This window comes from Amia ocellicauda, chromosome 1 (assembly GCF_036373705.1).
Source record: "Amia ocellicauda isolate fAmiCal2 chromosome 1, fAmiCal2.hap1, whole genome shotgun sequence".
Classification (NCBI taxonomy): domain Eukaryota; kingdom Metazoa; phylum Chordata; class Actinopteri; order Amiiformes; family Amiidae; genus Amia; species Amia ocellicauda.
The window spans coordinates 37738388-37763793 of NC_089850.1; the positions used below are offsets into that span (position 1 = coordinate 37738388).

The following is a 25406-nucleotide window of genomic DNA, read 5'->3' on the forward strand; positions in this document are numbered from 1 at the left end:
GGCCTACCTGAGCATTGTTTCTGACCATGTCCATCCCTTTATGACCACCATGTACCCATCCTCTGATGGCTACTTCCAGCAGGATAATGCACCATGTCACAAAGGTCGAATCATTTCAAATTGGTTTCTTGAACATGACAATGAGTTCACTGTACTAAACTGGCCCCCACAGTCACCAGATCTCAACCCAATAGAGCATCTTTGGGATGTGGTGGAACGGGAGCTTCATGCCCTGGATGTGCATCCCACAAATCTCCATCAACTGCAAGATGCTATCCTATCAATATGGGCCAACATTTCTAAAGAATGCTTTCAGCACCTTGTTGAATCAATGCCACGTAGAATTAAGGCAGTTCTGAAGGCGAAAGGGGGTCAAACACAGTATTAGTATGGTGTTCCTAATAATCCTTTAGGTGAGTGTATATTGGTACTACATTAATAGGATTTTGGAAATCACCTGATTTGCAGTCAAGTCGCACGTATTTTATGTCACTCGGTACAGAATATGAATTTTATTAGAGAAAAGGATGTGGTGTTTTCTGTCTAGTAGCTCTGTTATTAGTGCAATATGTATGTTCAAAGTCTTTAAGAGCAACATTATGAAATAAGAAGCACCCTTGTGGTTATAATTTGCTGTGCACATTGCTGTTTAACACTAAAATAACCACAGAGATATAAAGATATATACATTTATATTGTAACACTGTAAATACTATTATACAACATATAAATAGTTCCATATTACAGTTTGAAAGCCAGTTTCATATCTGAGCTCCAAAACGTTAAAGACAGTATAAAAACACTACTGGTAATGTTTTGTAATTTGTGTCATAACTTTCCAAGAAATAATTTAAATCCTTATGATTGTTTTGAAGGTTGTGCAAAATGTCTCTAGCCAGGATTAAGTCTAATTTGGCCAGTTAGATTGTTCTGTGATGCTTTCTACTGAATATGAACAACCTATTGCATCCAATCCACCAGCTTCCTTTTATTACCTTTTTCCAACCCAAAGCCATATTCAAGAGCAAGCATCACAGAGAAGTCTTAAATATCTAACTGGCTAGATTGTTTCAGTAACTACATGCATTTAGTTGTTCAAGAAACAGATTCCTGTTTATTAAACTCAATATCTAAGATCTCAACATCTTTGTTATAATATTCTTCGTGACAGCCAAGTGATCTGACAAAACATGCCCTCACCACATTACTCATACAAATAACCCTTTCTACAAAACCACATTGGAAAACATTCAGAAATGCCTGTTATGGCTGTTTATTTTCAGTGCTATAACCCAAACATGTTGTGCAAGCAAAGATTAGCACATTTACTCACCCGAGGAATGTAATTATTAACTCTGACCTTGTCCTCTCCTGATGCCAAATACTGCTGTTACTTTCATATTCTCTGTTTTCTTAACAGAAGACAGGAACTCCTGAGTGGAGAAACGGGAGAAACTCAAGGAGTGAAAAGTCTGCCTCTGCAGAGACTCATGACAAGATGGAAAATCTCAGTCTGAAACGAGACCTGGGACTGCTCAATGCAGTATCCTTGATAGCTGGTACTATGATTGGTTCTGGGATCTTCATGAGCCCTCAGTGGGTTCTATACCACATTGGGAGCCCGGGAGCAAGCCTGCTGATCTGGGGAGCCTGTGGTGTCCTGGCTATGTTGGGTGCACTATGTTATGCGGAACTGGGGACAGTGATCACAGAGTCTGGTGGGGATTATATCTACATCTTACGGACCTCAGGACCACTTCTTGCCTTTCTCCTATCTTTCACTTCCATGATGGTGGTAAGACCAGCCAGCTATGCAGGTTTGGCCCTGAGTTTTGCAGAATATGCTGTGGCTCCTTTTTATCAGGGGTGCACCGCACCCCAGCTAATAGTAAAAATCGTGGCTGCTGTTTGTATTCTTGTGCTGGCAATCGTAAACACCCTCAGTGTGAGGTTTTCCATGTCTATTCAGATCTTCTTTTTGGTAGCCAAGGTGCTAGCACTGTTGGTGATAGTGATCGGAGGGGTAGTGATACTGTTCCTTGGAGGACACAGTGACAGCTTTCAGGATGCATTTCAAGACACAAAAGTGGGAATAAATCCAGTAGGAGCAGCTTTTTTTCAAGCTCTGTGGTCCTTCGAGGGGTGGAACAATCTGAATTATGTGACAGAAGAACTGAAAAGGCCTGAGGTGAGTACATTTTGACTTTGCAAATGAAATCGTTTTTCATCTGATATCACAATACCAACCAGATGGCTTTAAATTAGTATATACAGTACTGTCCAAAAGTTTTAGGCAGGTGTGAAAAAATGCTGTAAAGTAAGAGTGCTTTTTAATAGACATGTTAATAGATTATATTTATCAATTAACAAAATGTAGACTGAATGAACAGAAGAAAAATCTACGTCAGATTACGGCTGGGCGGTATACCTATAAAGGCATTCAGCATTCAGCTATCCCACAACTCGCTGCGCCGGCTGCTTGAGACTGCGCTGTCTGACATGAGACGCAAGACATGCGGTCTTGTAACGCATATTTCTGCAGATCTGCACGGATCTACCAATGGGATCGGTTGGATCCTGCAGATCTGCGCTACAAGAACGCGAGCACCTTTCTTCACAAACCATGCAGAAATCGATGTAATTGGATGACTTAAGTTATTATTTTTATATTATGTTTTTATTTAAAAAAATAGAATTGCCAATCATTTAAGTAACAACTTAAATATCGTGCATCATAGATTTGCATTATATTTAAAACAAATAATTGATGTAATTATTTAATAAAGCATTGACAATGCTAAAGTGTTGAGCTAGTATTCTGTATCTGTGGTTTTGACATTGCTGTTCACAGCTTCATTAAATAATGAAGGGGGCAGTAGCAGTTTTCATTCAGTTTAACTTGATTTCTGCATAATCTTTTGTCCCGCAGCCGCTTGTCAGAGCTGTGCTGCGCTGTTCGATTCTGCGCAGATTTCTGGGGGCGGGGCTTAGTGGCGTCACGCAGAAACGCTCCAAGAACGCGCATCTCTGAGTCTGCGCAGATCTGCGATTCTCGAACGCGACCTTGTATTGGAGTGAATATTCCTCAGCCAAATATCGAAAATAAATGCCATGTGTATTGCGTGTTGACATAAACAAACGTGATCAATGCACAATGAATGAAGACGAGATGGAGGAGAGCAGTGTGGGTGAAACTTCACAGCAAAGTGACCCCAGTGAATCTTTCCCCAATAAAGGTGCGTCGTTGATAGTGTGTGCATGATTTGGTTTCAAGACAACTGACACAGAACAGGGAAACATAATTCAATGTCAGTTGTGTCCTATTATTTTTGCTTTACGAACAGTAGAAAATGGCCATTGAATAATGCCGTCATACCATCAAAAAGGTGAAAAATACTTCAGCAAACAATCTGCCTTCTGCTACAGCCAAATATTTCACATTTTGTCTCATCAGTCCAGAGCACCTGCTGCCATTTTTCTGCACCCCAGTTCCTGTGTTTCCATGTGTAGTTGAGTCGCTTGGTCTTGTTGCCACATCGGTGGTATGGCTTTTTGGCCACAAGTCTTCCATGAAGGCCACTTCTGACCAGACTTCTCCGGACAGTAGATGGGTGTACCAGGGTCCCACTGTTTTCTGCCAATTCTGAGCTTATGGCACTGCTGGACATCTTCCGATTGCGAAGGGAAATAAGCATGATGTGTCTTTCATCTGCTGCAGTAAGTTTCCTTGGCCGACCACTGCGTCTATGGTCCTCAACGTTGCCCGTTTCTTTGTGCTCCTTCAAAAGAGCTTGGACAGCACATCTGGAAACCCCTGTCTGCCTTGAAATGTCTGCCTGGGAGAGACCTTGCTGATGCAGTATGACTACCTTGTGTCTTGTTGCTGTGCTCAGTCTTGCCATGGTGTATGACTTTTGACAGTAAACTGTCTTCAGCAACCTCTCCTTGTTAGCTGAGTTTGGCTGTTCCTCACCCAGTTTTATTCCTCCTACACAGCTGTTAATGATTGTGTTTCAACCTACATATTGAATTGATGATCATTAGCACCTGTTCGGTATAATTGTTTAATCAGACACCTAACTATATGCCTACAAAATCCCTGACTGTGTGCAAGTGAACCTAGAAGAATTGATGCTGTTTTGAAGGCAAATGGTGGTCACGCCAAATATGGCTTTCATGTAGATTTTTCTTCTGTTCACTCACTTTGCATTTAGTTAATTGATAAATATAATCTTTAACATGTCTATTTTTGAAAGCATTCTTACTTTACAGCATTTTTTCACACCTGCCTAAAACTTTTGCACAGTACTGTATATGTATATCTATATATAAATATCTGTGCAGCTGCATTTAACAACAAAAATATTTAAAAATATTAAAATCTGTTATATAAGTGTATATAAAGTATTTTATGTTTCATGTGCTGAAATGAAATGATCCCAGATGTTTTCCATATGCACAAAAAGCTTATTTCTCTCAAATTGTATGCACAAATTTGTTTACATCCCTTTTAGTGAACATTTCTCCTTTGCAAGATAATCTGTCCACCTGACAGGTGTGACATTTCAAGAAGCTGATTAAAAAGCATGATCATTACACAGATGCATCTTGTGCTGGGGACAATAAAAGGCCACTCTAAAATGTGCATTTTTGTCACAAAATACAATGCTACAGATGTCTCAAGTTCTGAGGAATGTCCATGAGAGCCATTGCCACAGAATTTAATGTTAAAATCTCTCGCATCTAAAGTCGTTTCATAGAATTTGTCAGTACATCCAACCAACCTCACAACCACAGACCCACGTGTGACCACACCAGCCCAGGACTCCACATCCTGCTTCTTCACCTGCGGGATTGTCTGAGACCAGTCACCGGGACAGCTGATGAATCTGTGGGTTTGCACAACCGAAGAATCTCTGCACAAACTGTCACAAACCATCTCAGGGAAGCTCATCTGTGTGCTCGTCTTCCTCATCAGGGTCTTGATCTGACTGCAGCTCTGGTGGACATTCCAATCGCATGTTCCCTCAAAACTTGAGACTTAAAATCCATAGATTAGGACCTAATACATTTATTTCAATTGACTGATTTCCTTATATGAACTGTAACTCATTAAAATCTTTAAAATTGTTGCATGTTGCATTTTATTTTTGTTCAGTGTATGTTGATATCCAGAAATTGTAGATTGATAATGTGTAAATCACAAAATAACTGGAGATGTACATTGCTGTAATCAATTTGTCAATCATCAACAACTGCTGGGCAGCTACTGTGTTCATTACAGTTAAATTGCTGAAAACCTAGTCTGTTGCTTTACTAATGGTAGTAAGCTTCACCCCCTACAGTCAATATTTGGTAGAGACACCTTTGGCAGCAATTACAGCCATGAGTGGACAAGTCTCTACCAGTTTGCACATCTGGACACATCCATTTTTGCCCATTCTTTTTTGCAAAATTGCTCAAGCTCTATCACGTTGGATGGGGACCTATGGTGAAAAGCAATTTTCAACTCTTCCCACATATTCTCAATTGGATTGAGGTCCGGGCTTTGACTGGGCCACTCCAGGACATTGACCTTCTTGTTTTTAAGCCACTCCAGTGTGGCTTTGGCTGTATGTTTGGGGTCATTGTCCTGCTGGAAGATAAATCTTCTCCCAAGTCCCAGGTCTCTTGCAGACTTCAGCAAGTTTTCTTCCAGGATTTCTCTGTACTTTGCTGCTTCCATTTTGCCCTCTATCTTTACAAGGTTTCCAGGCCCTGATGGAAAGAAGCATCCCCATAGCATGATGCTGCCACCACCATGCTTCACAGTAGGCATGGTTATCTCAGGATGATGTGTGGTGTTAGGCTTGCACCAAATGTTGCACTTAGCGGTGAGGCCAAAAAGCTCTATTTTGGTTTCATTAGACCATAGACTCTTCCTCCACTCAGAGTCTCAGAGTCTCCCACATGCCTTCTGTCAAACTCTAGCCAAGATGTAATGCAAGTTTTTCTCTCCCACTTTTGTGAAGTACCCGGGTTATTTTTGTAGTAGCACAGTGTCTCCCAGCTCAGCCATGGAAGACTGTAACTCCTTTAGAGTTGTCATAGGCCTCTTGGTGGCCTCCCTGACTAGTGCCCTTCCTGCCCAGATACTCTGTTTTTGAGGACGGCCTGATCTAGGCAGATTCACAGTTGTGCCATATTCTCTCCATTTCTTAATAATGGACTTTACTGTGCTCCTGGGGATATTCAATGCCTTGGAAATGTTCTTATATCCTACCCCTGATTAGTTATTTTGAAGAACCTTATTCCAGGTTTGCATTGAATGCATCTTCATCTTCATCTTCATCTTCATTATATAGTTTTTGTTAGGAATTGTACTAACCAACTGTGGGACCTCCTAGAGACAGGTGTATTTAACCTGAAATCATGTGACACACCTTAATTGCACAGAGGTGGACTCCATCCAATTGGTTTCACCACAGCTCAATCAGGGGGTGATTACTTATCCATTCAATAATTTTCTGTTTTGTATTTGTAATTCATTTAGAAGAATTTTCAGATGATATTTTTCACTTTGACATTATGGACATTTTCTGTGTTGATCAGTGGTAAAAACTCCTGATTAAATCCATTCTGATTTCATGTTGTAACACAATGAAATGTGGAAATGTCCAAGGGGGTGAATACTTTTGAGAGCCACTGTATGTCCATGTTAATGGGGTTCACACCAGAAACACAGTACTTGTCTCCTCCTTGCGCCTCTTGAGTCAACCTTTCGGACTGAATATGGCAGGAGAAAGTAATTTGTAAGTCTCTTGGCTGGGGCTGCATATACTGTACATTGACTTTTGCTTGCCAAACAGCAGCCAGTAAATGCAGTTGTGAAAACTATTTTGATGCATAAAATAAACCAAAAATGAAGATTGAGAGTCTGAATGACCTGAGAATTAAACTGCTGAGTGGAGCAACTTCCCTTTGGAGAAAGTTTACAGTACTTGGAGGCAACTGAGACAGAGTATGACTCTGATGACTCAACTACTATTGAATGGTTTAATTAATCACTACCTACATTAGTCTTTTTATTTTATTCATGGAGATTTTTCTATCCTTGAAAGTTGATATGTTTCATGTCACATAGCCTAATGCACATCCTCCGTCTTCAAATTAATTATCAGTAAATCAAGATTAAAATTATATTGTCAGCTTGTTCACTGGCAAGCCATTACCTTGCTCTCTTTATTATTAACTTGTGTCAGTGACACCATTAAAAAACAATCATCTTCAACATGTCTATTGTTCAGTGCCTATTTCTCAGTAACATAAGGGTCACTGTTTAAATGTTGTCAGTATGTGACTAACCCTTCCAAACACAATGCCCTGTGTTCTGTGTATGGTCTTGCTGCTATAAAACCATTTATTGCAATACTAATTGTTTAAACATTGGCAAGTAATTATTAACAAAGAAAGGTGAACTTTGTTCATAACTGACACAGGGTGGTACACTTTGACAGTTTGCTTTTATCAAGGGATCCCTATTTAAAAGATCTAATCTGAAAAGATGAAGGAAACTGCAACAGAAGATATTGGCATATCCAGTGCTTGTAGAGATACAGTAACATGCAGAAAATCAGTCAGTGGTCAGTGCAGTCTCAATGATAGCAGGCACTACGATCAGGTCAGGCACACAGCGGGCAGGCCCTATTTAATGCAAGGGCTTACCAGGACTCAAGCCCCGGGGCCTGAGCCAGCAAAGAGGCCCATGCGTCTTGAGGAAATTTTGTTACAAAGTATTCTGTATCTATGTCGTCTTTGCTTGTGGTCGGATTTGCTCTTGTGTGTACGCAGCCCTGTATCTGTGCCACCTGCCAGCCTGTGATGCACTTGGGGGAGTGGCGGGGGCAGAGAGACGCAGCTGTTTGATCTGTGCATGTTGATTTCCTACTGGCCAGGCTTAAAAGAAAATCTAAAAAATCTCTTATTGTGATTTGTCCATGGGCCGCAGAAGCGGGGGTGGGGGGGGGGGGGGGCGGGCTGCTATTGGCGCTATACATGGAAATTCGAGGAGTGAAACGATATTACTTAGCATTTTCAGTTGGCTTATTTCAATCAGCCTAGCAATCTTTCAGTATGGTAAATTATCATTCTTTCTGTGCTTTTAGTTCACTCATTTCCATTGATAGTGTATCTGAGAATATAATATTTTGGAATGTGGAAGCATTATCTTCAGTCTGCTATGCATGGACACTTCACACTGTACAATGTCTGCATGTTGCTGCGTGTAAATGGAGTGGACAGGGGGGGGGGCCTGAAAGCAGGTGCTCTATAACATTGGGAGCCCAGATGTTTAGTAATCTGGGTGGCCTGTGGCCTGGTGGCTATGCTGGGTGGGAACTGGGAACCATCATCAAAGAATCTGGTGGAGAATTCATCTAAATCCTATGGATATATAGATCGTTCCAGGCTTTTTTTGTGGCCTTGACCTTTTCACTGGTGGTGAAGCCATGGGGCATTGCAGCTTTAGCCCTGAGCGTTGCACAGTGTGCCGTGGCTCCTTTTTACCAGGGGTGCGAACCACCTCAACTGGTAGAAAAGTGTGTTGCTGCTACTGCCATACTGATGGGCTGGTGAAGCTCATTGATGGAAACATTGACAGCTTTCAGGATGCATTTCAAGGCACAAATCTGGCCATCAATCCAGTGGGCATAGCCTATTATCAGGGGCTGTGGTCCTACGCTGGCTGGTACAAATTGAATTATGTAACAGAAGAGCTGAAACATCCTGAGGTAAAGATACTTGAATTGGACATCTGCCATTATTTTCACCCTATAATTGTAATAAGTTTCAAAATGAAAAGTTAAAGCATACCTGTAGTCAAAATGTACAAAAGGCAAAAACTGTAAAATATACTATAATAGTTATTACAGTCATGATTTTGGTATCTTTCATTCACCACGCACTGTTATTACTCTTTAAAGTTCTTAATTAGGGACAGGCTTCGCTACACAGTCAATACTGGGGAGTTAAAGTGGTGCAGATGCAGTTGAAGATTGCCTATATGAACCAGTGAAGGCAGATTACAACACATTTAGTTGAGAATAATTCTGCCAGTGACACTGTTATGATGAAAATGTTTCCGGAGCAGAAGCTCTGCATCAATGACTATGCCAGCATGACCTTTGATAACAAGTGGAGATGAACTTCACTCAGTGTGTGTCTGGTTCTACAAGCTATTGCATATGACTGGAAAATCTCTGGAAAATCATGTGTGTTAGTGACTTCTGCCATGAGAATGTCTTATTAACAGCTGGGCTTCAGGGACACTGGGATTATGACTAAGTTGTCTGAGCAGTGTGATGAGTTTAATAAACACTCAGCTACCAGAATTCTAGAATATGCCTGAATGAACGCAGTTATTCTAAAACAAACAAACAAAAATACACATTCTGATTGTTAATTTCAGTGTATCATTATTGTTATATTCATAGAATAACTGAATGCTGATCTATTTATAATATGATATCATCAAAGAAATTATATAACACATAGAGTATCACTGCCTTTTCTGTTGTTGCACAAAACATTCCATATTGGCATTAACTCACCTAAACCATCCTGCCTTAAATCCACTGTTTTTCAGGTTAATCTACATAGAGCATTGATAATTGCCATCCCCATGGTAACAGTGCTTTACCTTCTGGTGAATGTCAGCTACCTGGCAGTCATGACCCCGAGAGAACTGATGACATCAACTGCTGTGGCTGTCACATGGGGGTAGGATCGTGTTATTATTCACAGACAGTAACTTATTTTTGGTGCTATTTAATAATCTCAAAATAATTGGGATTTCAAGCTATCCTGCAGCAGCAAATGAGGGGTTGTTTCTGTAATTACAGATACCTTACACCTAATGCTGACTTTATATCAAGTACATTTCATTTTCATATTTCAATTCTTGAAAGGACCTGCCCATTTCACCATGATAAAGTAGTGTGAAAGCTATGCATATAGATAGATGGAGCTGGAAACTGAATACTGTGGCTCTGCCTTTTCCTATCAGATGCATATCCTTAATTATTCTTTGCACAGAACAGTATTCAGTGTTCTGTCCAAGATACACAGCTGACACATACTGTACATTGAAACTCATAGTGTGCGTTTTATTGCCTGAAAAGCAAGAGCAAAGTTAACTCTCTGTGTTTGTCAACAGGAACAAAGTGCTAGGTAGCTGGGGTTGGCTGATGTCAGTGGCAGCGGCGATGTCTGCCTTCGGGTCTCTGAATGGGTCTTACTTTAGTGGGGGCCGCATGTGCTTTGTGGCAGCAAGGGAAGGCCACCTGGTAAGAATATAAAGCAATCAATCAATCACTATATCCATTTAATTTGATATAGCACCCTACAGACCACTTTACATGATGCACATGTCAATGTATGCATGACGTACAATGGATATATAAACCTTAAGACATGGAGGAGAGAATAGGAACCCACCACAGAAAGAGAACGCCTTGCATATACAGCTAATAAATGCATTTGTATAAAGGCAAACTGACACTAAAAAGAAGACAAAGGGAAAGGTATCCTTCAGCGATGGCTTTGAATCCAGACCTTATATTGCATCCCACAACTCTCCTTGGATCTGTATCCTGAATTGATGCTCTGCTATAGCCATTGATTTCTGGAATCAAATTTAAACTACATTTGTATATTTGCTGGAACTAATAACAGATTGAAATACTCAAATGAAATACATATGAGTAGAACTGTATCTTGTCAAAATTGCCCCCAAAATGGTTTGATTATGATGTACAGTAGTTGTAACAACATTTTTCATGTTATATATTTTAGATACAATGTTTACTAATTAAAGATGACAGTGAGGATAAACATTGTAAACTCTCTGCCTTCCACTTGTGCCCGGTGAGTAACGCAGTGTGTGTATGTGGTCTGTGCAGATGACGTGAGCGTCTGTGTTTGGGTTTTGTTCAGCCAGAAATCCTGTCCATGGCGCATGTGCACCGTCTGACTCCTTCGCCTGCTCTCATCATCAACACAGCTATGGCTTTACTGGTGCTGATTCCTGGGGACTTTAACACTGTTATCAGCTTTTTCAGGTACTGCCTCATTTAATCTGTTGTGCTGAATGGCATTCATTCCAACAGACTTGGTCCAAATTACATTTCAGAATAACAGCGGTATAAAAACAATTTCACAAATACAGTGGATAGTTGTTGTTGTTGTTTGCTGTTAATTTTTTTAATGAAAAAATAGCATCAAACTTATCTTTTTTTTATCTTTACACTAAGTTGTTTTTGACTTTTAACTAGTTAAATATTTGCAGTATAAAACTAATTTGGCATTAACTACATAAGAAGAGAAAGATAAGAATACAATCTCTTTCCAATCAAAAAATTTGTCTTTCACTCTGAAAAGGGGAGAGGGGAATAGCAATGCCTTATATTTGGATATGCTGTTGTGGATAATAATGTGGATAATAAGAGTAAGGGTAAACACTTTCAGAGACAGCAATATCATCTGCTGTTCACAATTTTAATTGCATGCTCTAGACATTTCCCTCCCAGTTTCCTGTGCTCTACAGTGGATCAGATACTGCAGCTGATACTTTTACAAAAGCCAAATAGTGTGAACATCAATCAGGAAATAATCTAACATCATTGAAATAAAAACACAAAAAGCTTATCCTAAAATGAACCTATACAGCCACATATAACACAATTACAGAGAAAGTCTCAAAACTAACTATTAACTAACGAACTAACTATTATGTTGAGGGTTCACAGACTTCGCAGAGCTGGTAATGACTGATCCATTTATTCAGTTCTACATTTCTTAACCCCTTTCGAACTCACAATTTTCAGTACAGCAGGTGTCTGTAATGCAATAATCCTTTTATTTGAATTCCATTCATGTCTTTGAGATTTGGTATGGAGTGGCATAACCTGAAAAAGAGGATCCTGAAGAATGTGTTTATTTCAAGAATATGTTATGTATTTATGTATATAGGATTGTTTATTCATAAGATATACTATGTTCCAGTAAGTTATTTTATGTATACTGTATATATCCATAATATTGTATAGATTTGATAGTGCATTCACAAACTAAAGGCTATTTCAACCACAGCTTCACTGTATGGGTCTTCTATGGGATAATATTCTCCAGCCTCCTTTACCTGAGGATTAAGAAACCGCACCTTCACAGACCTTACAAGGTGAGATAAATGCCATTTAAAACTTAGTTGTTTTTCTTTAAAAAAATAATTTAAAAACATTGTTAATTTGAAACATGATATCATTAATAATATATGCAAGGCATTCTAATATAGGAAAGACCATGATTGTTATATATTTCAGCCTTAAAATCTTTAGTTTCCTGATAGATCACACTGTACTCAAGCCCTTGATACAGGTAAATCCTGAAATACTATGAAATTATACCCTGAAACAGACAATGTTTTCATTATACTGTAGTATAAAGCACCAGAGGCCAACATGTCATTTAAAAAAAAAAAAGGATTTGAAAATGGTTCATTCATAATGTTACAGATTTTACAATTAACTTTGGAAACGAATAATTTAGTAATGTGATTCCTTAACGACAAGCATACATGTCAAACTATGTTTTCTTTCTAAGCGCTCAATTTCTTTCAGTACTGTATGAATCTACTATCTGCCAAGGTCGATTAAGCTCTGTTATGTTTACCCCTTGATTGCAGGTCCCTATTGTCTTCCCGATCATCATGTTAATAGCTGCAGTGTTTCTGGTGCTTTCTCCAATCGTCGACAACCCTCAGATAGAATACCTGTATGTGATCCTCTTCATTGTCAGTGGGACTTTTATCTACATCCCTTTTGTACACTTCAAACTTTGCCCAGGGTTACTGACTAAAGCTACTTTGTTTTTACAGCTCCTTTTTGAGGTTGCTCCAGTTGACAAAAATGTGTAAATATCCTATAGTCTGATGACACAAATTACACACAGGATTCATGACGATCACCCATTTTGCATCTTATCCTGTCCATAAAATATGACTGTAACAGTTGCTGTTAAATGGTGCTATGCAGCTCTGGGGTGGTAGGGGAGGCTGGGATGTAAAAAGATCCTCAAAACATTAGAGAGAAAGGAGTATCCATATATGGGGCAAAATTAAAACAACCTATGACTTTATCCTGAGAGTTGTTTCTTTTGGCAATTTCTACCTCCAATCATGGAGGTATATATATATATATATATATATATATATAACATTTTACTGTATACCAAAGAAAAAGTGAACCTTAAGCAAGATAATCTTACATTTGTATAGACAAGAATTAAATCCTTAATGTTTAATTTCAAAGTTTCGTAGTTTATATATATATATATATATATATATACATACACTCACCTAAAGGATTATTAGGAACACCATACTAATACTGTGTTTGACCCCCTTTCGCCTTCAGAACTGCCTTAATTCTACGTGGCATTGATTCAACAAGGTGCTGAAAGCATTCTTTAGAAATGTTGGCCCATATTGATAGGATAGCATCTTGCAGTTGATGGAGATTTGTGGGATGCACATCCAGGGCACGAAGCTCCCGTTCCACCACATCCCAAAGATGCTCTATTGGGTTGAGATCTGGTGACTGTGGGGGCCAGTTTAGTACAGTGAACTCATTGTCATGTTCAAGAAACCAATTTGAAATGATTCGACCTTTGTGACATGGTGCATTATCCTGCTGGAAGTAGCCATCAGAGGATGGGTACATGGTGGTCATAAAGGGATGGACATGGTCAGAAACAATGCTCAGGTAGGCCGTGGCATTTAAACGATGCCCAATTGGCACTAAGGGGCCTAAAGTGTGCCAAGAAAACATCCCCCACACCATTACACCACCACCACCAGCCTGCACAGTGGTAACAAGGCATGATGGATCCATGTTCTCATTCTGTTTACGCCAAATTCTGACTCTACCATCTGAATGTCTCAACAGAAATCGAGACTCATCAGACCAGGCAACATTTTTCCAGTCTTCAACTGTCCAATTTTGGTGAGCTTGTGCAAATTGTAGCCTCTTTTTCCTATTTGTAGTGGAGATGAGTGGTACCCGGTGGGGTCTTCTGCTGTTGTAGCCCATCCGCCTCAAGGTTGTACGTGTTGTGGCTTCACAAATGCTTTGCTGCATACCTCGGTTGTAACGAGTGGTTATTTCAGTCAAAGTTGCTCTTCTATCAGCTTGAATCAGTCGGCCCATTCTCCTCTGACCTGTAGCATCAACAAGGCATTTTCGCCCACAGGACTGCCGCATACTGGATGTTTTTCCCTTTTCACACCATTCTTTGTAAACCCTAGAAATGGTTGTGCGTGAAAATCCCAGTAACTGAGCAGATTGTGAAATACTCAGACCGGCCCGTCTGGCACCAACAACCATGCCACGCTCAAAATTGCTGAAATCACCTTCCTTTCCCATTCAGACATTCAGTTTGGAGTTCAGGAGATTGTCTTGACCAGGACCACACCCCTAAATGCATTGAAGCAACTGCCATGTGATTGGTTGGTTAGATAATTGCATTAATGAGAAATTGAACAGGTGTTCCTAATAATCCTTTAGGTGAGTGTATATTGATGATGCTTTTTACCTATTATATTACAATGCTGAAACTATTCCACTGGGTCAATGATTTTGCAACATCACTTACATTAGAATATTGTGCATAACAAATTCCATTTAACAAAGATCGGCACTTAAGGATTATTATTATTGCTTTACCTAAAGTTCACCTCAGCTATAAAAATATCTGCATTACGCTGTTGAAGGTAGAATACACAAATCTGGAAAGTTACATAGGAAGATATCAGCTGTGTTGTTTTGCAGATATATCTGAAAGAGACATTCAGGAATCTTTCACAGTTACTGACAGGATCATGAGTAATCTAGTGATTCCCACTTCCTCTTTGATTTACAGAAATCTTGTGGACTTGGCACATACTTATTTATTTCACTGCAACACTAGGCCCTCTATTTGACCAGAAACTCAACAGAAACTCCTAGTGCAAATTAACAATCCAGTACTAAATAGGTGGATTTCTGTGGCCAGGTGGTAGAAGTAAAAAGCAACTCTGGATTGGTGTTGTGCAGCTGGAAAGATATTTCAGGTTTTGCTATAATCCAGGCAGTGGTATACATCTGGTCCACAGTACTTATGGTTAAGTTAATGAATGATCCTGAAAAAATCTATCTATTGAATCACATTTTCATATTCTGCCTGTTCTAATTTAAAAACATGGATATTTCAACTTCGAAAATCTGAACCAGGTTTTGCTGGTACTTGCAGCACATTTACTGCCCAGAAGATGGCGGTAAAGAAACAGCATTCATTTCATTTCATTTCATTTTCTAAATTGAATCATGTATATATATATGTATAATCAGACGGGTGACAAATTAAAGGAAAAACCAACATAAATTGTCTCAGTAAGGTGTTCGGCCACCACGAACCCCCAGAACAGCTTCAATGCTCTTGGCACAGATTCTGCAAGTCTCTGAACTCTACTGGAGGGATGAACACTATTCTTCCAAAAGATATTCCCTCATTTGGTGTTATGATGATGGTGGTAGAGAGCGCTGTCTAACATATCGGTCCAAATTCTCCCATAGGAGTTCAATTGGGTTGAGATCTGGTGACTGTGAAGGCCATAGCATATGATTCACATCATTTTCATACTCATCAAACCATTCAGTGACCCCTTGTGCCCAGTGGATGGGGGCATTGTCATCCTGGAAGAGACCACTCCCATCAGGATAGAAATGTTTCACCATAGGATAAAGGTGATCACTCAGAATAACTTTGTAATGATTTGCAGTGACCCTTCCCTCTAAGGGGACAAGTGGACCCAAACCATGCCAGGAAAATGCCCCCCACAGCATAACAGAGCCTCTGGACCCCCTCACTGTAGGGGTCAAGCAGTCAGGTCTGTACCGTTCTCTTGGTGTCACCACACATGCACTCACCCACTCGTTGAGAACATTAGCCAGTTGAGTGTTTTTGTGACTGAAGCTCCTGCCATTTGTGCCCCAATAATGACCTCTCTTTCAAAGTCACTTAGATCCTTTCCTATTGCCATCTTGGTCGAAAATGGAGGTCAACTGGGCCTGCTCAGCATTTTTATACATGCCACAGAGCATGATAGGATGTTAATTGCTTAATTGTATCATGTAGTACACCTGTTTGGAGGCATCTGCATTTGTTATGTTCCGCCACTCATTTATTCAGGATTTTCCTTTAATTTGTCACCCGTCTGTATATATATATATATATATATATACACATACATACACACACACACACACACACACACACACACACTCTAGGTTCTAGTCTAAGAACAATAATTTGCAGCAGTTAAAAACAAGACTGTGAAAACAATGACAATGAACTGCACCCAGGGAACAGGTGGGAGTAAGTTTCAACTTCTCTTTACACACTTTCAAGCGAAACCTGAGACAACAGGAAATCACTTCCATTCTAGCTTTTTATAAAACATGTATGGGTTGATCCTTGAGGCTATGCACTCCTCCATTACAGGCCTCACCTCAGAGTGAAGTGTGAGATCAAGGCCCATTTCCCTCCTCCTGACCCAGACGTGTGCAGTCTTACACGGTGAACATTGATTGTACTGATCTGTTTATTGACCTCTTAACCTCTTAAGGCAGACAGATGTTACATCAATAAAGTGACAATCAATCTTCTTAGCCTTGTTAATATAGAAAAATATATGATGATATCACAATTAATGTCCAATACTAGCATGACAACTGGGACAGCCAAAGAGGGAAAGAGAGGAAATAAAACATAGTCCTGCAAAATATTTCGGCGAAATTTGAGAAGCAGTCTTTTATTACCCACTGTCAGTCTGGTTTATAGTCTCCTGTTTTTCTGCAAATTAAAGAATATGTGTGAATGTGTGGGGAAAAGAAATACAATTAAAATTTAAAATACATGCATTTAAAAAGCCATATTTAATATCTTCATTCCTTGACTGGCTGGCCTGGTAGGTATCATTAACAAACAATGTGTGCTCTCTACTCGTTGCCACAGCAGAGATGTTTGTGCTCAGATGGAGGTGATGAAGGAAAACACGAGGAACACATTAACATCCTCACTGTTAGCATTCCATGTCAGTGTACTCATGTTGTGCTTCGCTATGACCTTTTTAAGGAACAGCCTCGTTTGTTACTAGATTAACAATTTGCAATGTGTAACAAATTTGCGTCACAGAACGGAGTCCAAGAACATGGAATGCATGGAATTTAAGATGCAGTAGGAAGCGTACTATGTTCTTTAGAAATGTTCTTTTCATGTCCAACACATTTTTTTTATATTTTGTTATGGCAGTTTATTTTTAGTATGGTACCTACACATATTTCTGGCTTATTAATCATTGTCTCAATCAAATAAGTAGCTTCTATTTCAAAGGGGCCTAACCTTTGTAACAAATTGATATGAAATGATGATTTTTATGTTTAGACTGTTCATTTTCTATGGGAAAATTATACATTTTCAATAAACAATATATTATATTTTTATTAAAGCTGTCTGACCAATCTGACTAAACCAAAGTGTTTGTTATTTATTTATATAAGGAAATTATATATCATACATCAGGGTGTGTCTGAAAACAAAAAAACAAAAGGGAAGTAAACTTACAATGTACGAATGAACACGTAATGATGTAATGTAATGTTACAATACAACATTTAACACACCTTTTAAAGTAGAAAACAACTTGGGAATGTAATAGAACATTCTTAAAGCACTAAATAAACTATTAAGGTCAATTTGAAGAAAGGGGGAAAAAGGTGATGTTCCACAATCTTCCAGGACATTTTCAATATACATAAGAAACCGTATTTAACGTGTGATTGAAACTTATTTTAACCACAATATTATATTGAACTCACATAACTTAAAATTATATATTCACGTTTAATTTAATAAAGTACAGTGTGGATCAATAAGTGGAACAGCATAGTGTAAATAACAAGGAAAATAAATAGACAAACTATCATCGGTTTAAAATAAAGCTAATTTTAGGTGAAGAATTGTACTGGGCACTCAGTAAAACACAAAAACTTCCCATGTTCGCCACATGATGTCTCTATATCCCCGTAAAAAAAAAATTAAAAACTCTTCAAAGTTTAGAAACAGCGCTTCGTTTCCAGCAGAGAAATCATTACACACGACAAAGCACACTAATGTGTTCGGGTTATTCTGTGACTGTGAATGGGCGAAATATACAGTCTTGTACCACAGGGCGTCAATACATGTTTGGGAATGGATTTCATTACAGTAAAACATTTTCACTGGACTTATTCATTTAGATTATGTGTATTTTATATATACACACACACATATTCACTAAATGCAAGAATGCTACAGAAACTGCGAAAAATGTATAATCCAACGAAAAGAGAGAGAGAAACTGTTACAATGGCAATGGGCCGGATACATTTAAAGAAGAACAGATAGGCAAATAATAATAATAATAATAATAATAATAATAATAATAATAATAATAATAATAATACAAACTTACTTGATTCACTATTTGTCTTGGGTTTACGGCTTGTTATACTTAAAACGGTGGAGGGTTCTGTATTTTAAGATTATACATTAGGGATTCACGCCTTTCCTTGGACTACAATTCCCAGACGCCGACGGCCTGGCGCATGCGCACTCCGGCCCACTGAGCTCATCCCTGGACGGTGCGCGTGGATCCTCGTGGTGAGTAACTAAACCCCGCCCACATCGGAATAGTAAGATCGCACAGCCAATCAGCGCGGCGCCTTGGAGCGGTGACCTCACCTCTCTCCTTCCTATTGGCTTGCTATATTAAGAAAGCGGCTGCGGTCTTTAAAAACGGACGGAGCCCAGTTTCCAGTTAAAAAAAGGGGCTGAGCGGAGGCGGACAGCAGCAGTGATTGCGGCGGAGCGGACGGACGGACTGGAGCCGGGCATCTCACTGCGAAGGGCTTTCAAAACCCCAAAGAGCAAGAGCCAGCGAGCTACTTCTGAGCACAAGCTATACACTACTTCGCAATCCTGCACTTTAATATATATAGTTGTGTTACACGGACAGAAGGAAAATAAGCAATAATGGCTGCTATTCGGAAAAAGCTGGTGGTGGTCGGGGACGGCGCCTGCGGGAAGACCTGCTTGCTCATCGTGTTCAGCAAAGACGAGTTCCCCGAAGTGTACGTGCCCACCGTGTTTGAAAACTACGTGGCGGACATCGAGGTGGACAGCAAGCAAGTGGAGCTGGCGCTGTGGGACACCGCCGGCCAGGAAGACTACGACCGCCTGCGCCCGCTCTCCTACCCGGACACCGACGTGATCCTCATGTGCTTCTCGGTGGACAGCCCGGACTCGCTGGAGAACATCCCCGAGAAGTGGGTGCCGGAGGTGAAGCACTTCTGCCCCAACGTGCCCATCATCCTGGTCGCCAACAAGAAGGACCTGAGGAACGACGAGAACGTCCGGAACGAGCTGGCCCGGATGAAGCAGGAGCCGGTGAAGACGGAGGACGGGCGGGCCATGGCGGTGCGCATCGGGGCGTACGACTACCTGGAGTGCTCCGCCAAGACCAAGGACGGGGTGCGGGAGGTGTTCGAGACCGCCACCCGGGCCGCACTGCAGAAGCGCTCCCGGCCGTCGGGCGGATGTGTCAACTGCTGCAAGCTGCTGTGAGCCGGGCCGCACACGGACTACTGAGACGGACAGCGGAGGAAAACCATCCTCGCTACACTACAGACCGACCCGTGCCCAGGTCTGCACGACCGCACCAACCAATGGACACCGAGACAAAAACAAACCAACAAAAAGACTTGGGCTCGTTTCTTTCTGCCGGTGTGCAAATCGAGCAAAGGAGAGGGATCCAGAAATGTGGCGCTTGACCCTATTTATTAAGACTTGCTGGTGGTCACTTAAGGATGGGGTGGGTGTGGGGTGCCGTGTTACCATGATCATGTATGTTGATTTAAACAAACAAATATGGGGGTTGGATATGTTACTCCGCAACGGCAGCAGTGTTAAACATTGTGTGGATTTTTTTAAAACAATATTTTGTATCCAAATGTCCTCTGCTGCATCAAGATCCTAACTGTGTTAGTCTGTGGACGAACAATGGACGCTGATTACCCCTAGAGATGAATTGGCACCTTTTTTTTTTTTTTTTTTTTTTTTTTTCCTTTGAAACCAAAAGGGTGGGACTAGATGTTTTCTTTCTCTCTTCTGAGGGGTTTGGCATTGTAAAGTAAGCCGGGAGGGGGTGTGTGATGGGGGGGGGCTCTGGCACGGTGGACCTGCGGGGTTTGTGCTGCAGACTCCTGATGTACAAACCATCCATCAAAAACAAGGTGCCTGCTTTGTTCCAGTCCTGATGCATTGACTGCTGTTACTGACATTTTATACAGGTGGGGTGGGGAAAAAAAAAAAAAAAGTTTGGTTTTGCTAAATGAAAACCTCTCTCTCCCCCTTCCCCCCCTGCTATTGCACAGTAAGGTTTTGATGGCACACGGAGGCACTTGTTCTCTGAACTTTTCCACGGGTGGACCTCCGTGTGTCCTGCGTCATTGTTGCTCGACTGGGATGAAGTGTATTGATGCACTGTGGCCAATTTGTAAGGGATTTGTGCCTCCGAGAGAAAGACCCCAAATCAAACTCGGTGGCCGCACTGGTCTTTGTGTATAATACTGTCTTTCTTTCTCTGTTATAGAGGAGGTTAAAAGGTCTGTTTTATTGTAATATCATATTTTTATACGTCTTGAAACACGTGGTACAAAGGATGTTTGTCTTTGTTAAAACATAATTTAAAAAAAAATGACAATGAAGTGATAAGACGTATGAAAGGTTTACATGAACCCATAAGTATCTAAGCTGTGTAAGCAGTTTTTACAAAAAAAGTATTAAAAAATTAAATTAACTACCGTCTTTGTTATCCTTTTTTTTTTAAACGTTTTCCAATGTGAAATGTATGCATGAACCCCCTATGCGTTTTCGGATCCTCCAAGCCAGGCATTGCTGTTCACTGAAAAGGGGGGAGGGGGCTGGTAAACAAGCCACAACAAACGCAGAAAGGCCAGTTCAGTGCAGGATGAAGCCCACTGAACAGTCTTTGTCTTGCGGGGTGGGGTCTCTTCGCATGCACAATGCATGCCTCTGCCGGGTCCTAGTGCCACAATAAACCCATTTATTTAGAAGTCCGTGCATGAATAACCTTAATGCTAGTCTCTTCCCTTCAACGGTCTCGGCCAGCCACCCATGATGGAATAGTTATCAACCCCAGGGCTGGTTTTGATGCATGTATATTTTATTGTACCCCACCCCTTAATGATTTTTGGAAAAATAGCTGTAGGTAATAAATGCATAGAATATATGTATTCAGAATAGTTGGCAAAGGTTGCTCTATTTATACTCTTCTAATATTCTAAGTATACAATTATCTCCAGAGCTTGTTAGCATTAAAGTCTGCTTGAATTCAAGTTCTATAGACTGCCCCAACATTAAATCCCTAGATCCTAGATAGTTCTGCAGCTCATGTGCTCATCCTTAATTAAATAGTCTTAATACAATCTAGATAAAATAAAAACTTTAATAACCCATTTACAAATTTGAAAATTACGTACGTGTGCCCTATTGTGTTTTTATTTATAATTAATAGAGAGTGGTTTCTGATAATAAATTGAAGCATAATTGAAACAAATGTTATTTGTGATTGGTGGGTAGGTCTGTGCCTCACTGTTTTTAACACTAGCTTTGGCTTATAATGTATATGCTGTTCAGTCTAATCTTATAACATTATTCACCATTTGCATTGCTTTACTGAGGTTTTTGGTCTTGTATTTATCTGGTCCTTATGTATATCAATACAGGACAAGAAATTACAACATTACAAACTGCCCATGTCAAAGCAGTAAATCTAATCATGTGTAATTCTGAAATAGACTGAGTTAATCTATATATATATAAAGAAGTTAGAGTAACCAGTGAGAAAGTGGAATACAAAAGCAACCGCAGTAAACAATAATTTAAGACTATAACCTGTTATATCAGGTAAAGAATGGAAAAATACATTAAAATCAATACAGGATAGCTTGTAGAAATGCACAGTTTACTGCAGCTGTAGTGGTGTGTGAAAATCTCGGGTTGTATTCACTCAGAAAATGTGTTTCGTTAAGAAAAAGGAATGGGAATGAGTCCAGTATGAGTGGGCTAAGAGAGAGTTTCAAATAAAGCCTTTCCCATGAACTTCCCTGGAAATAATGCTGCAGTGGGGAAATGCATTTGCAAGCCAGCAGGACAGACCATTGCTCTTTTATTTCTTTACAGCTGGTAACTCGATACCAGTGTGTTAATCTGCATATTTGGTTTAAAGATTGTATTAGGCAGCATTTTTTGAATTGCTCTTCCTGTGGGAACGAGGCACTTCAAATAAGATCATTTTGTGAAAGCAATTTATTTATATTTGAATCCCGAGCAGCTCATGTTAATTAATCCTGCTAACTTTCTGCGGGTTTAGCCGGCCCCTATTAGGACTTATTTTTGAAAGCCCTTAGCATACATACTTTGGCATTAGGAAGTCCACAGAGTCCTAAGTAAAGTACAAGAAATTACTTGGTAATATATATTATGTACTAAGTGTAATATATGTGTGTGTGTATATATTTTATGTATTAATTCCTTATATATTGTTAGGTTGTGGGGAATACTGTAGGGCAGTCATGATATAGCAGTTTGTTATAGATATTTCATTAGTCAATAGCTGAATAACTGGAATAAAATTAAACATTACAAAGTAAGCATGTTATTTTCTAAATTAACTAACAGCTCAAGTGGAATGAAAAACAGAAGATCCTGCACCGTTCCAGGACCTGTGCTGGCCTCCTCTGCTTTAGGGTAACTATGAGAAGAAAATAAATGAATGGATTTTCATAATTACATTTTTAAATAGTTTTTTATATTAACACAGAAAATGGAGGCTTAAATTAAAAAACAAACAAAAAAAACATGCATAATCAAACTAATTTACTCTTATCCCTTTGCTCTAGTGCTCTTCAAGCAGAATTAAGTGAAATTTGAATGCAGTTTTATTTGCATTTTGTATTTAAAAGTCTCCCAAAATAATTTGCTTCAAAGTCAGAGGCATGAAAACATGAGTTATTTCTAGCAAACAGATGTAATTAGATATAATATCATGGATTGTTACTATGAAAAGATGAAAGCATTAAAGTAATTGCCTTAAAAAGATAAAACAAATAAATCCTGATTCAGAGCACAAGAATACTGCCATCTTGTTCTTCTAATAAATGTTATTTATGTTATATAGGTCCTGAAAATCTACTGATTTCTGCTCACTTTCCATAAGAAGTGGTCCTGTTTGTCCTGGAATTATAGTGTGTGATTTTGCTCCTTTCATCTGCTTCACCATGAAAGTTCTGTTTAACCTTGGAGGAATCACAAATATGAAGTTGTGGAAAACGTTTGATGTGAATTTATTATGATTTCCCCTTGATAGCGCCTTAATGAGTTTGGAGAGTGTTCAAGCCTTTGTTCAGTGTCCTGGTTCTCAGGCTGTTAAATAAAAGGTATAATGTGGGAAAAAAGAAAATAACAAAAAGGCACAGCAGCTTTGGAAACAATAATTATTGTATACTTAAGTAAATACTGCTTAGCTAAGATTTACAGTTATTCCATTCTCTTGCTACATTATATTATTTTACTGATAGTGCCTGGATAATTCATACTAGTGGATTCTGTACCCTATAGGTGTGAATATTAATGAATGTATTTAAACCACTGCAATAAAATTTGAATCTAATCTTATCTATCTTTTTTTTTTTTTTTACTGTTTTTACTATATGGTTTGGTGTAAATTTCAATGTATTAATAATTTTCTGGTTAAATAAAACCTAACCTCACCTATCTAGCTATCATCTAATGTCTTTGAATTGTTATCTCTATATATTTGATATTCTACCAATAAGCAGGATTTAAACAATGTAATATTTAATCTGAATCAAACAATACTCTTAAATAAGTATTGTTAGCCACATACTGTTCTCTATAGTTCCTTTTTTTGTAGCACAGCATTTGTGTTTTGCTGTTTTTTCAGTTCAAATAAGAACAAAAAAGCAGTAACAGATTTGCACTTCATGCATTTTAAATGGTCTACCCAATGTATAATTCCCTCGCTGTGTGTGATTGGAGAAGACAGAATGTTTGGTGTGGCATGTGTGAAAATGCAACATACGTGCCAGAAGCCAAGTGATAAAAGCTAAAGTAAGTCAGCAAAGCCACTGTCCTGCTGATTAACATTAGAACAATGAGAGAGGAAGGCACTTGCCCTTTCAATTGCACATTATCAGACTAGGGGTGAAATAAGGTCATGAAATAAACAGCAACACAAAGGGAATTGCAAAAGATTAGCAAAGCCAGTGTGCTAACCCAGCAGTTCTGTGATTGTGGTGATTCTGGTGAAGAAAGCTGGGTAGTTGGTCTAACAGAAGTGGGGTTTCTCTTTATTTTGGTATAGGGAGTTGGGTTGGCAATGCTCTGGGTTTGTTGGCTCCAGAGGTTCAGCTCCAACTCCAGGCTGGCTCCAGGGGCTGATGCAGACCCCCTGCACAAGCTCTGGGCCGGCTCCTGCAACCAGAGGTCCGGCTCCGGAGCCCCTCCACACTGCCGCTCCAGTTCTGGCTGCTTTTAAACAGCTCCAGCTCTGGAGCCACAAAAAACAGTGCAAACTAGGATGGGATAATTATTTTTAACTTTTTTTTTAAAACTTCTTTTATGTAAATAACTGTTTAACAGAATCAAAATATGAATAACATCAACATCTGTTTAATCATTCAAACCTGGAAAAAGTAGGGAACTACAATAAAGATGTCTGTGGCAATTAGGGTTACCATGCTTAGGGACTGTCTGGTATTTTTACACTACATGGCCAAAAGTATGTGGACATGCCTTCTAATTAGTGGATTTGGTTATTTCAGCCAAATTGCAAATTGTTATAAATTAATTACAAATAAAAAACAGAAAATAATTGAATGCATAAGTAATCACCTCCTTTGCTATGACACACCTGATCAGTTGAATATAGCTATTAACGTGTGTCACATGATTTCAGGAAAAAAGTAGAATGCGACATTCAACATTAAACTGCTGATTTGAAAGTGTAAATCTTGTAATTAATGTGAGTCACATTTTTGTTGTTTTTCTGTGCTTTCCTACTTTCTAGAAGAATTCTAGGTACATCAGTAGTGTCCTGCTCCTCTGTGATAGCTTGCCATATATTTTCTGTCTAATTATTTGCTTTGTTGTAAACTTCATTCTTCATGGTTAGACAAGCAGATGATAAGCTT

General features: G+C 39.4%; 2 protein-coding genes across 2 annotated transcripts; both read left to right on the forward strand.

The window, feature by feature from the left end:
• Positions 1 to 1386: 1386 nt before the first annotated feature.
• LOC136749568 (b(0,+)-type amino acid transporter 1) lies at positions 1387 to 13170 on the forward strand. The gene is made up of 6 exons (XM_066703992.1): positions 1387 to 2188; positions 9623 to 9756; positions 10193 to 10322; positions 10972 to 11096; positions 12127 to 12214; positions 12719 to 13170. Exons 1-6 carry the CDS (start codon positions 1499 to 1501, stop codon positions 12947 to 12949), a joined length of 1398 nt encoding a protein of 465 aa, XP_066560089.1. The 5' UTR covers positions 1387 to 1498; the 3' UTR covers positions 12950 to 13170.
• Positions 13171 to 18922: 5752 nt separating this feature from the next.
• LOC136749611 (rho-related GTP-binding protein RhoB) lies at positions 18923 to 20968 on the forward strand. Its single transcript, XM_066704069.1, has one exon. It carries the CDS (start codon positions 19144 to 19146, stop codon positions 19732 to 19734), a length of 591 nt encoding a protein of 196 aa, XP_066560166.1. The 5' UTR covers positions 18923 to 19143; the 3' UTR covers positions 19735 to 20968.
• The last annotated feature ends 4438 nt before the right edge of the window (positions 20969 to 25406 follow it).

Excerpts from the sequence above, each read along its gene's own strand:
- LOC136749568 (XM_066703992.1), top strand. The coding sequence starts at position 1,499 with ATGGAAAATCTCAGTCTGAAACGAGACCTGGGACTGCTCAATGCAGTA. Across the intron at positions 9,757-10,192 it reads GCTGTGGCTGTCACATGGGG|GAACAAAGTGCTAGGTAGCT; the intron begins GTAGGATCGTGT and ends GTTTGTCAACAG. Across the intron at positions 12,215-12,718 it reads ACCTTCACAGACCTTACAAG|GTCCCTATTGTCTTCCCGAT; the intron begins GTGAGATAAATG and ends CCTTGATTGCAG.
- LOC136749611 (XM_066704069.1), top strand. The coding sequence starts at position 19,144 with ATGGCTGCTATTCGGAAAAAGCTGGTGGTGGTCGGGGACGGCGCCTGC.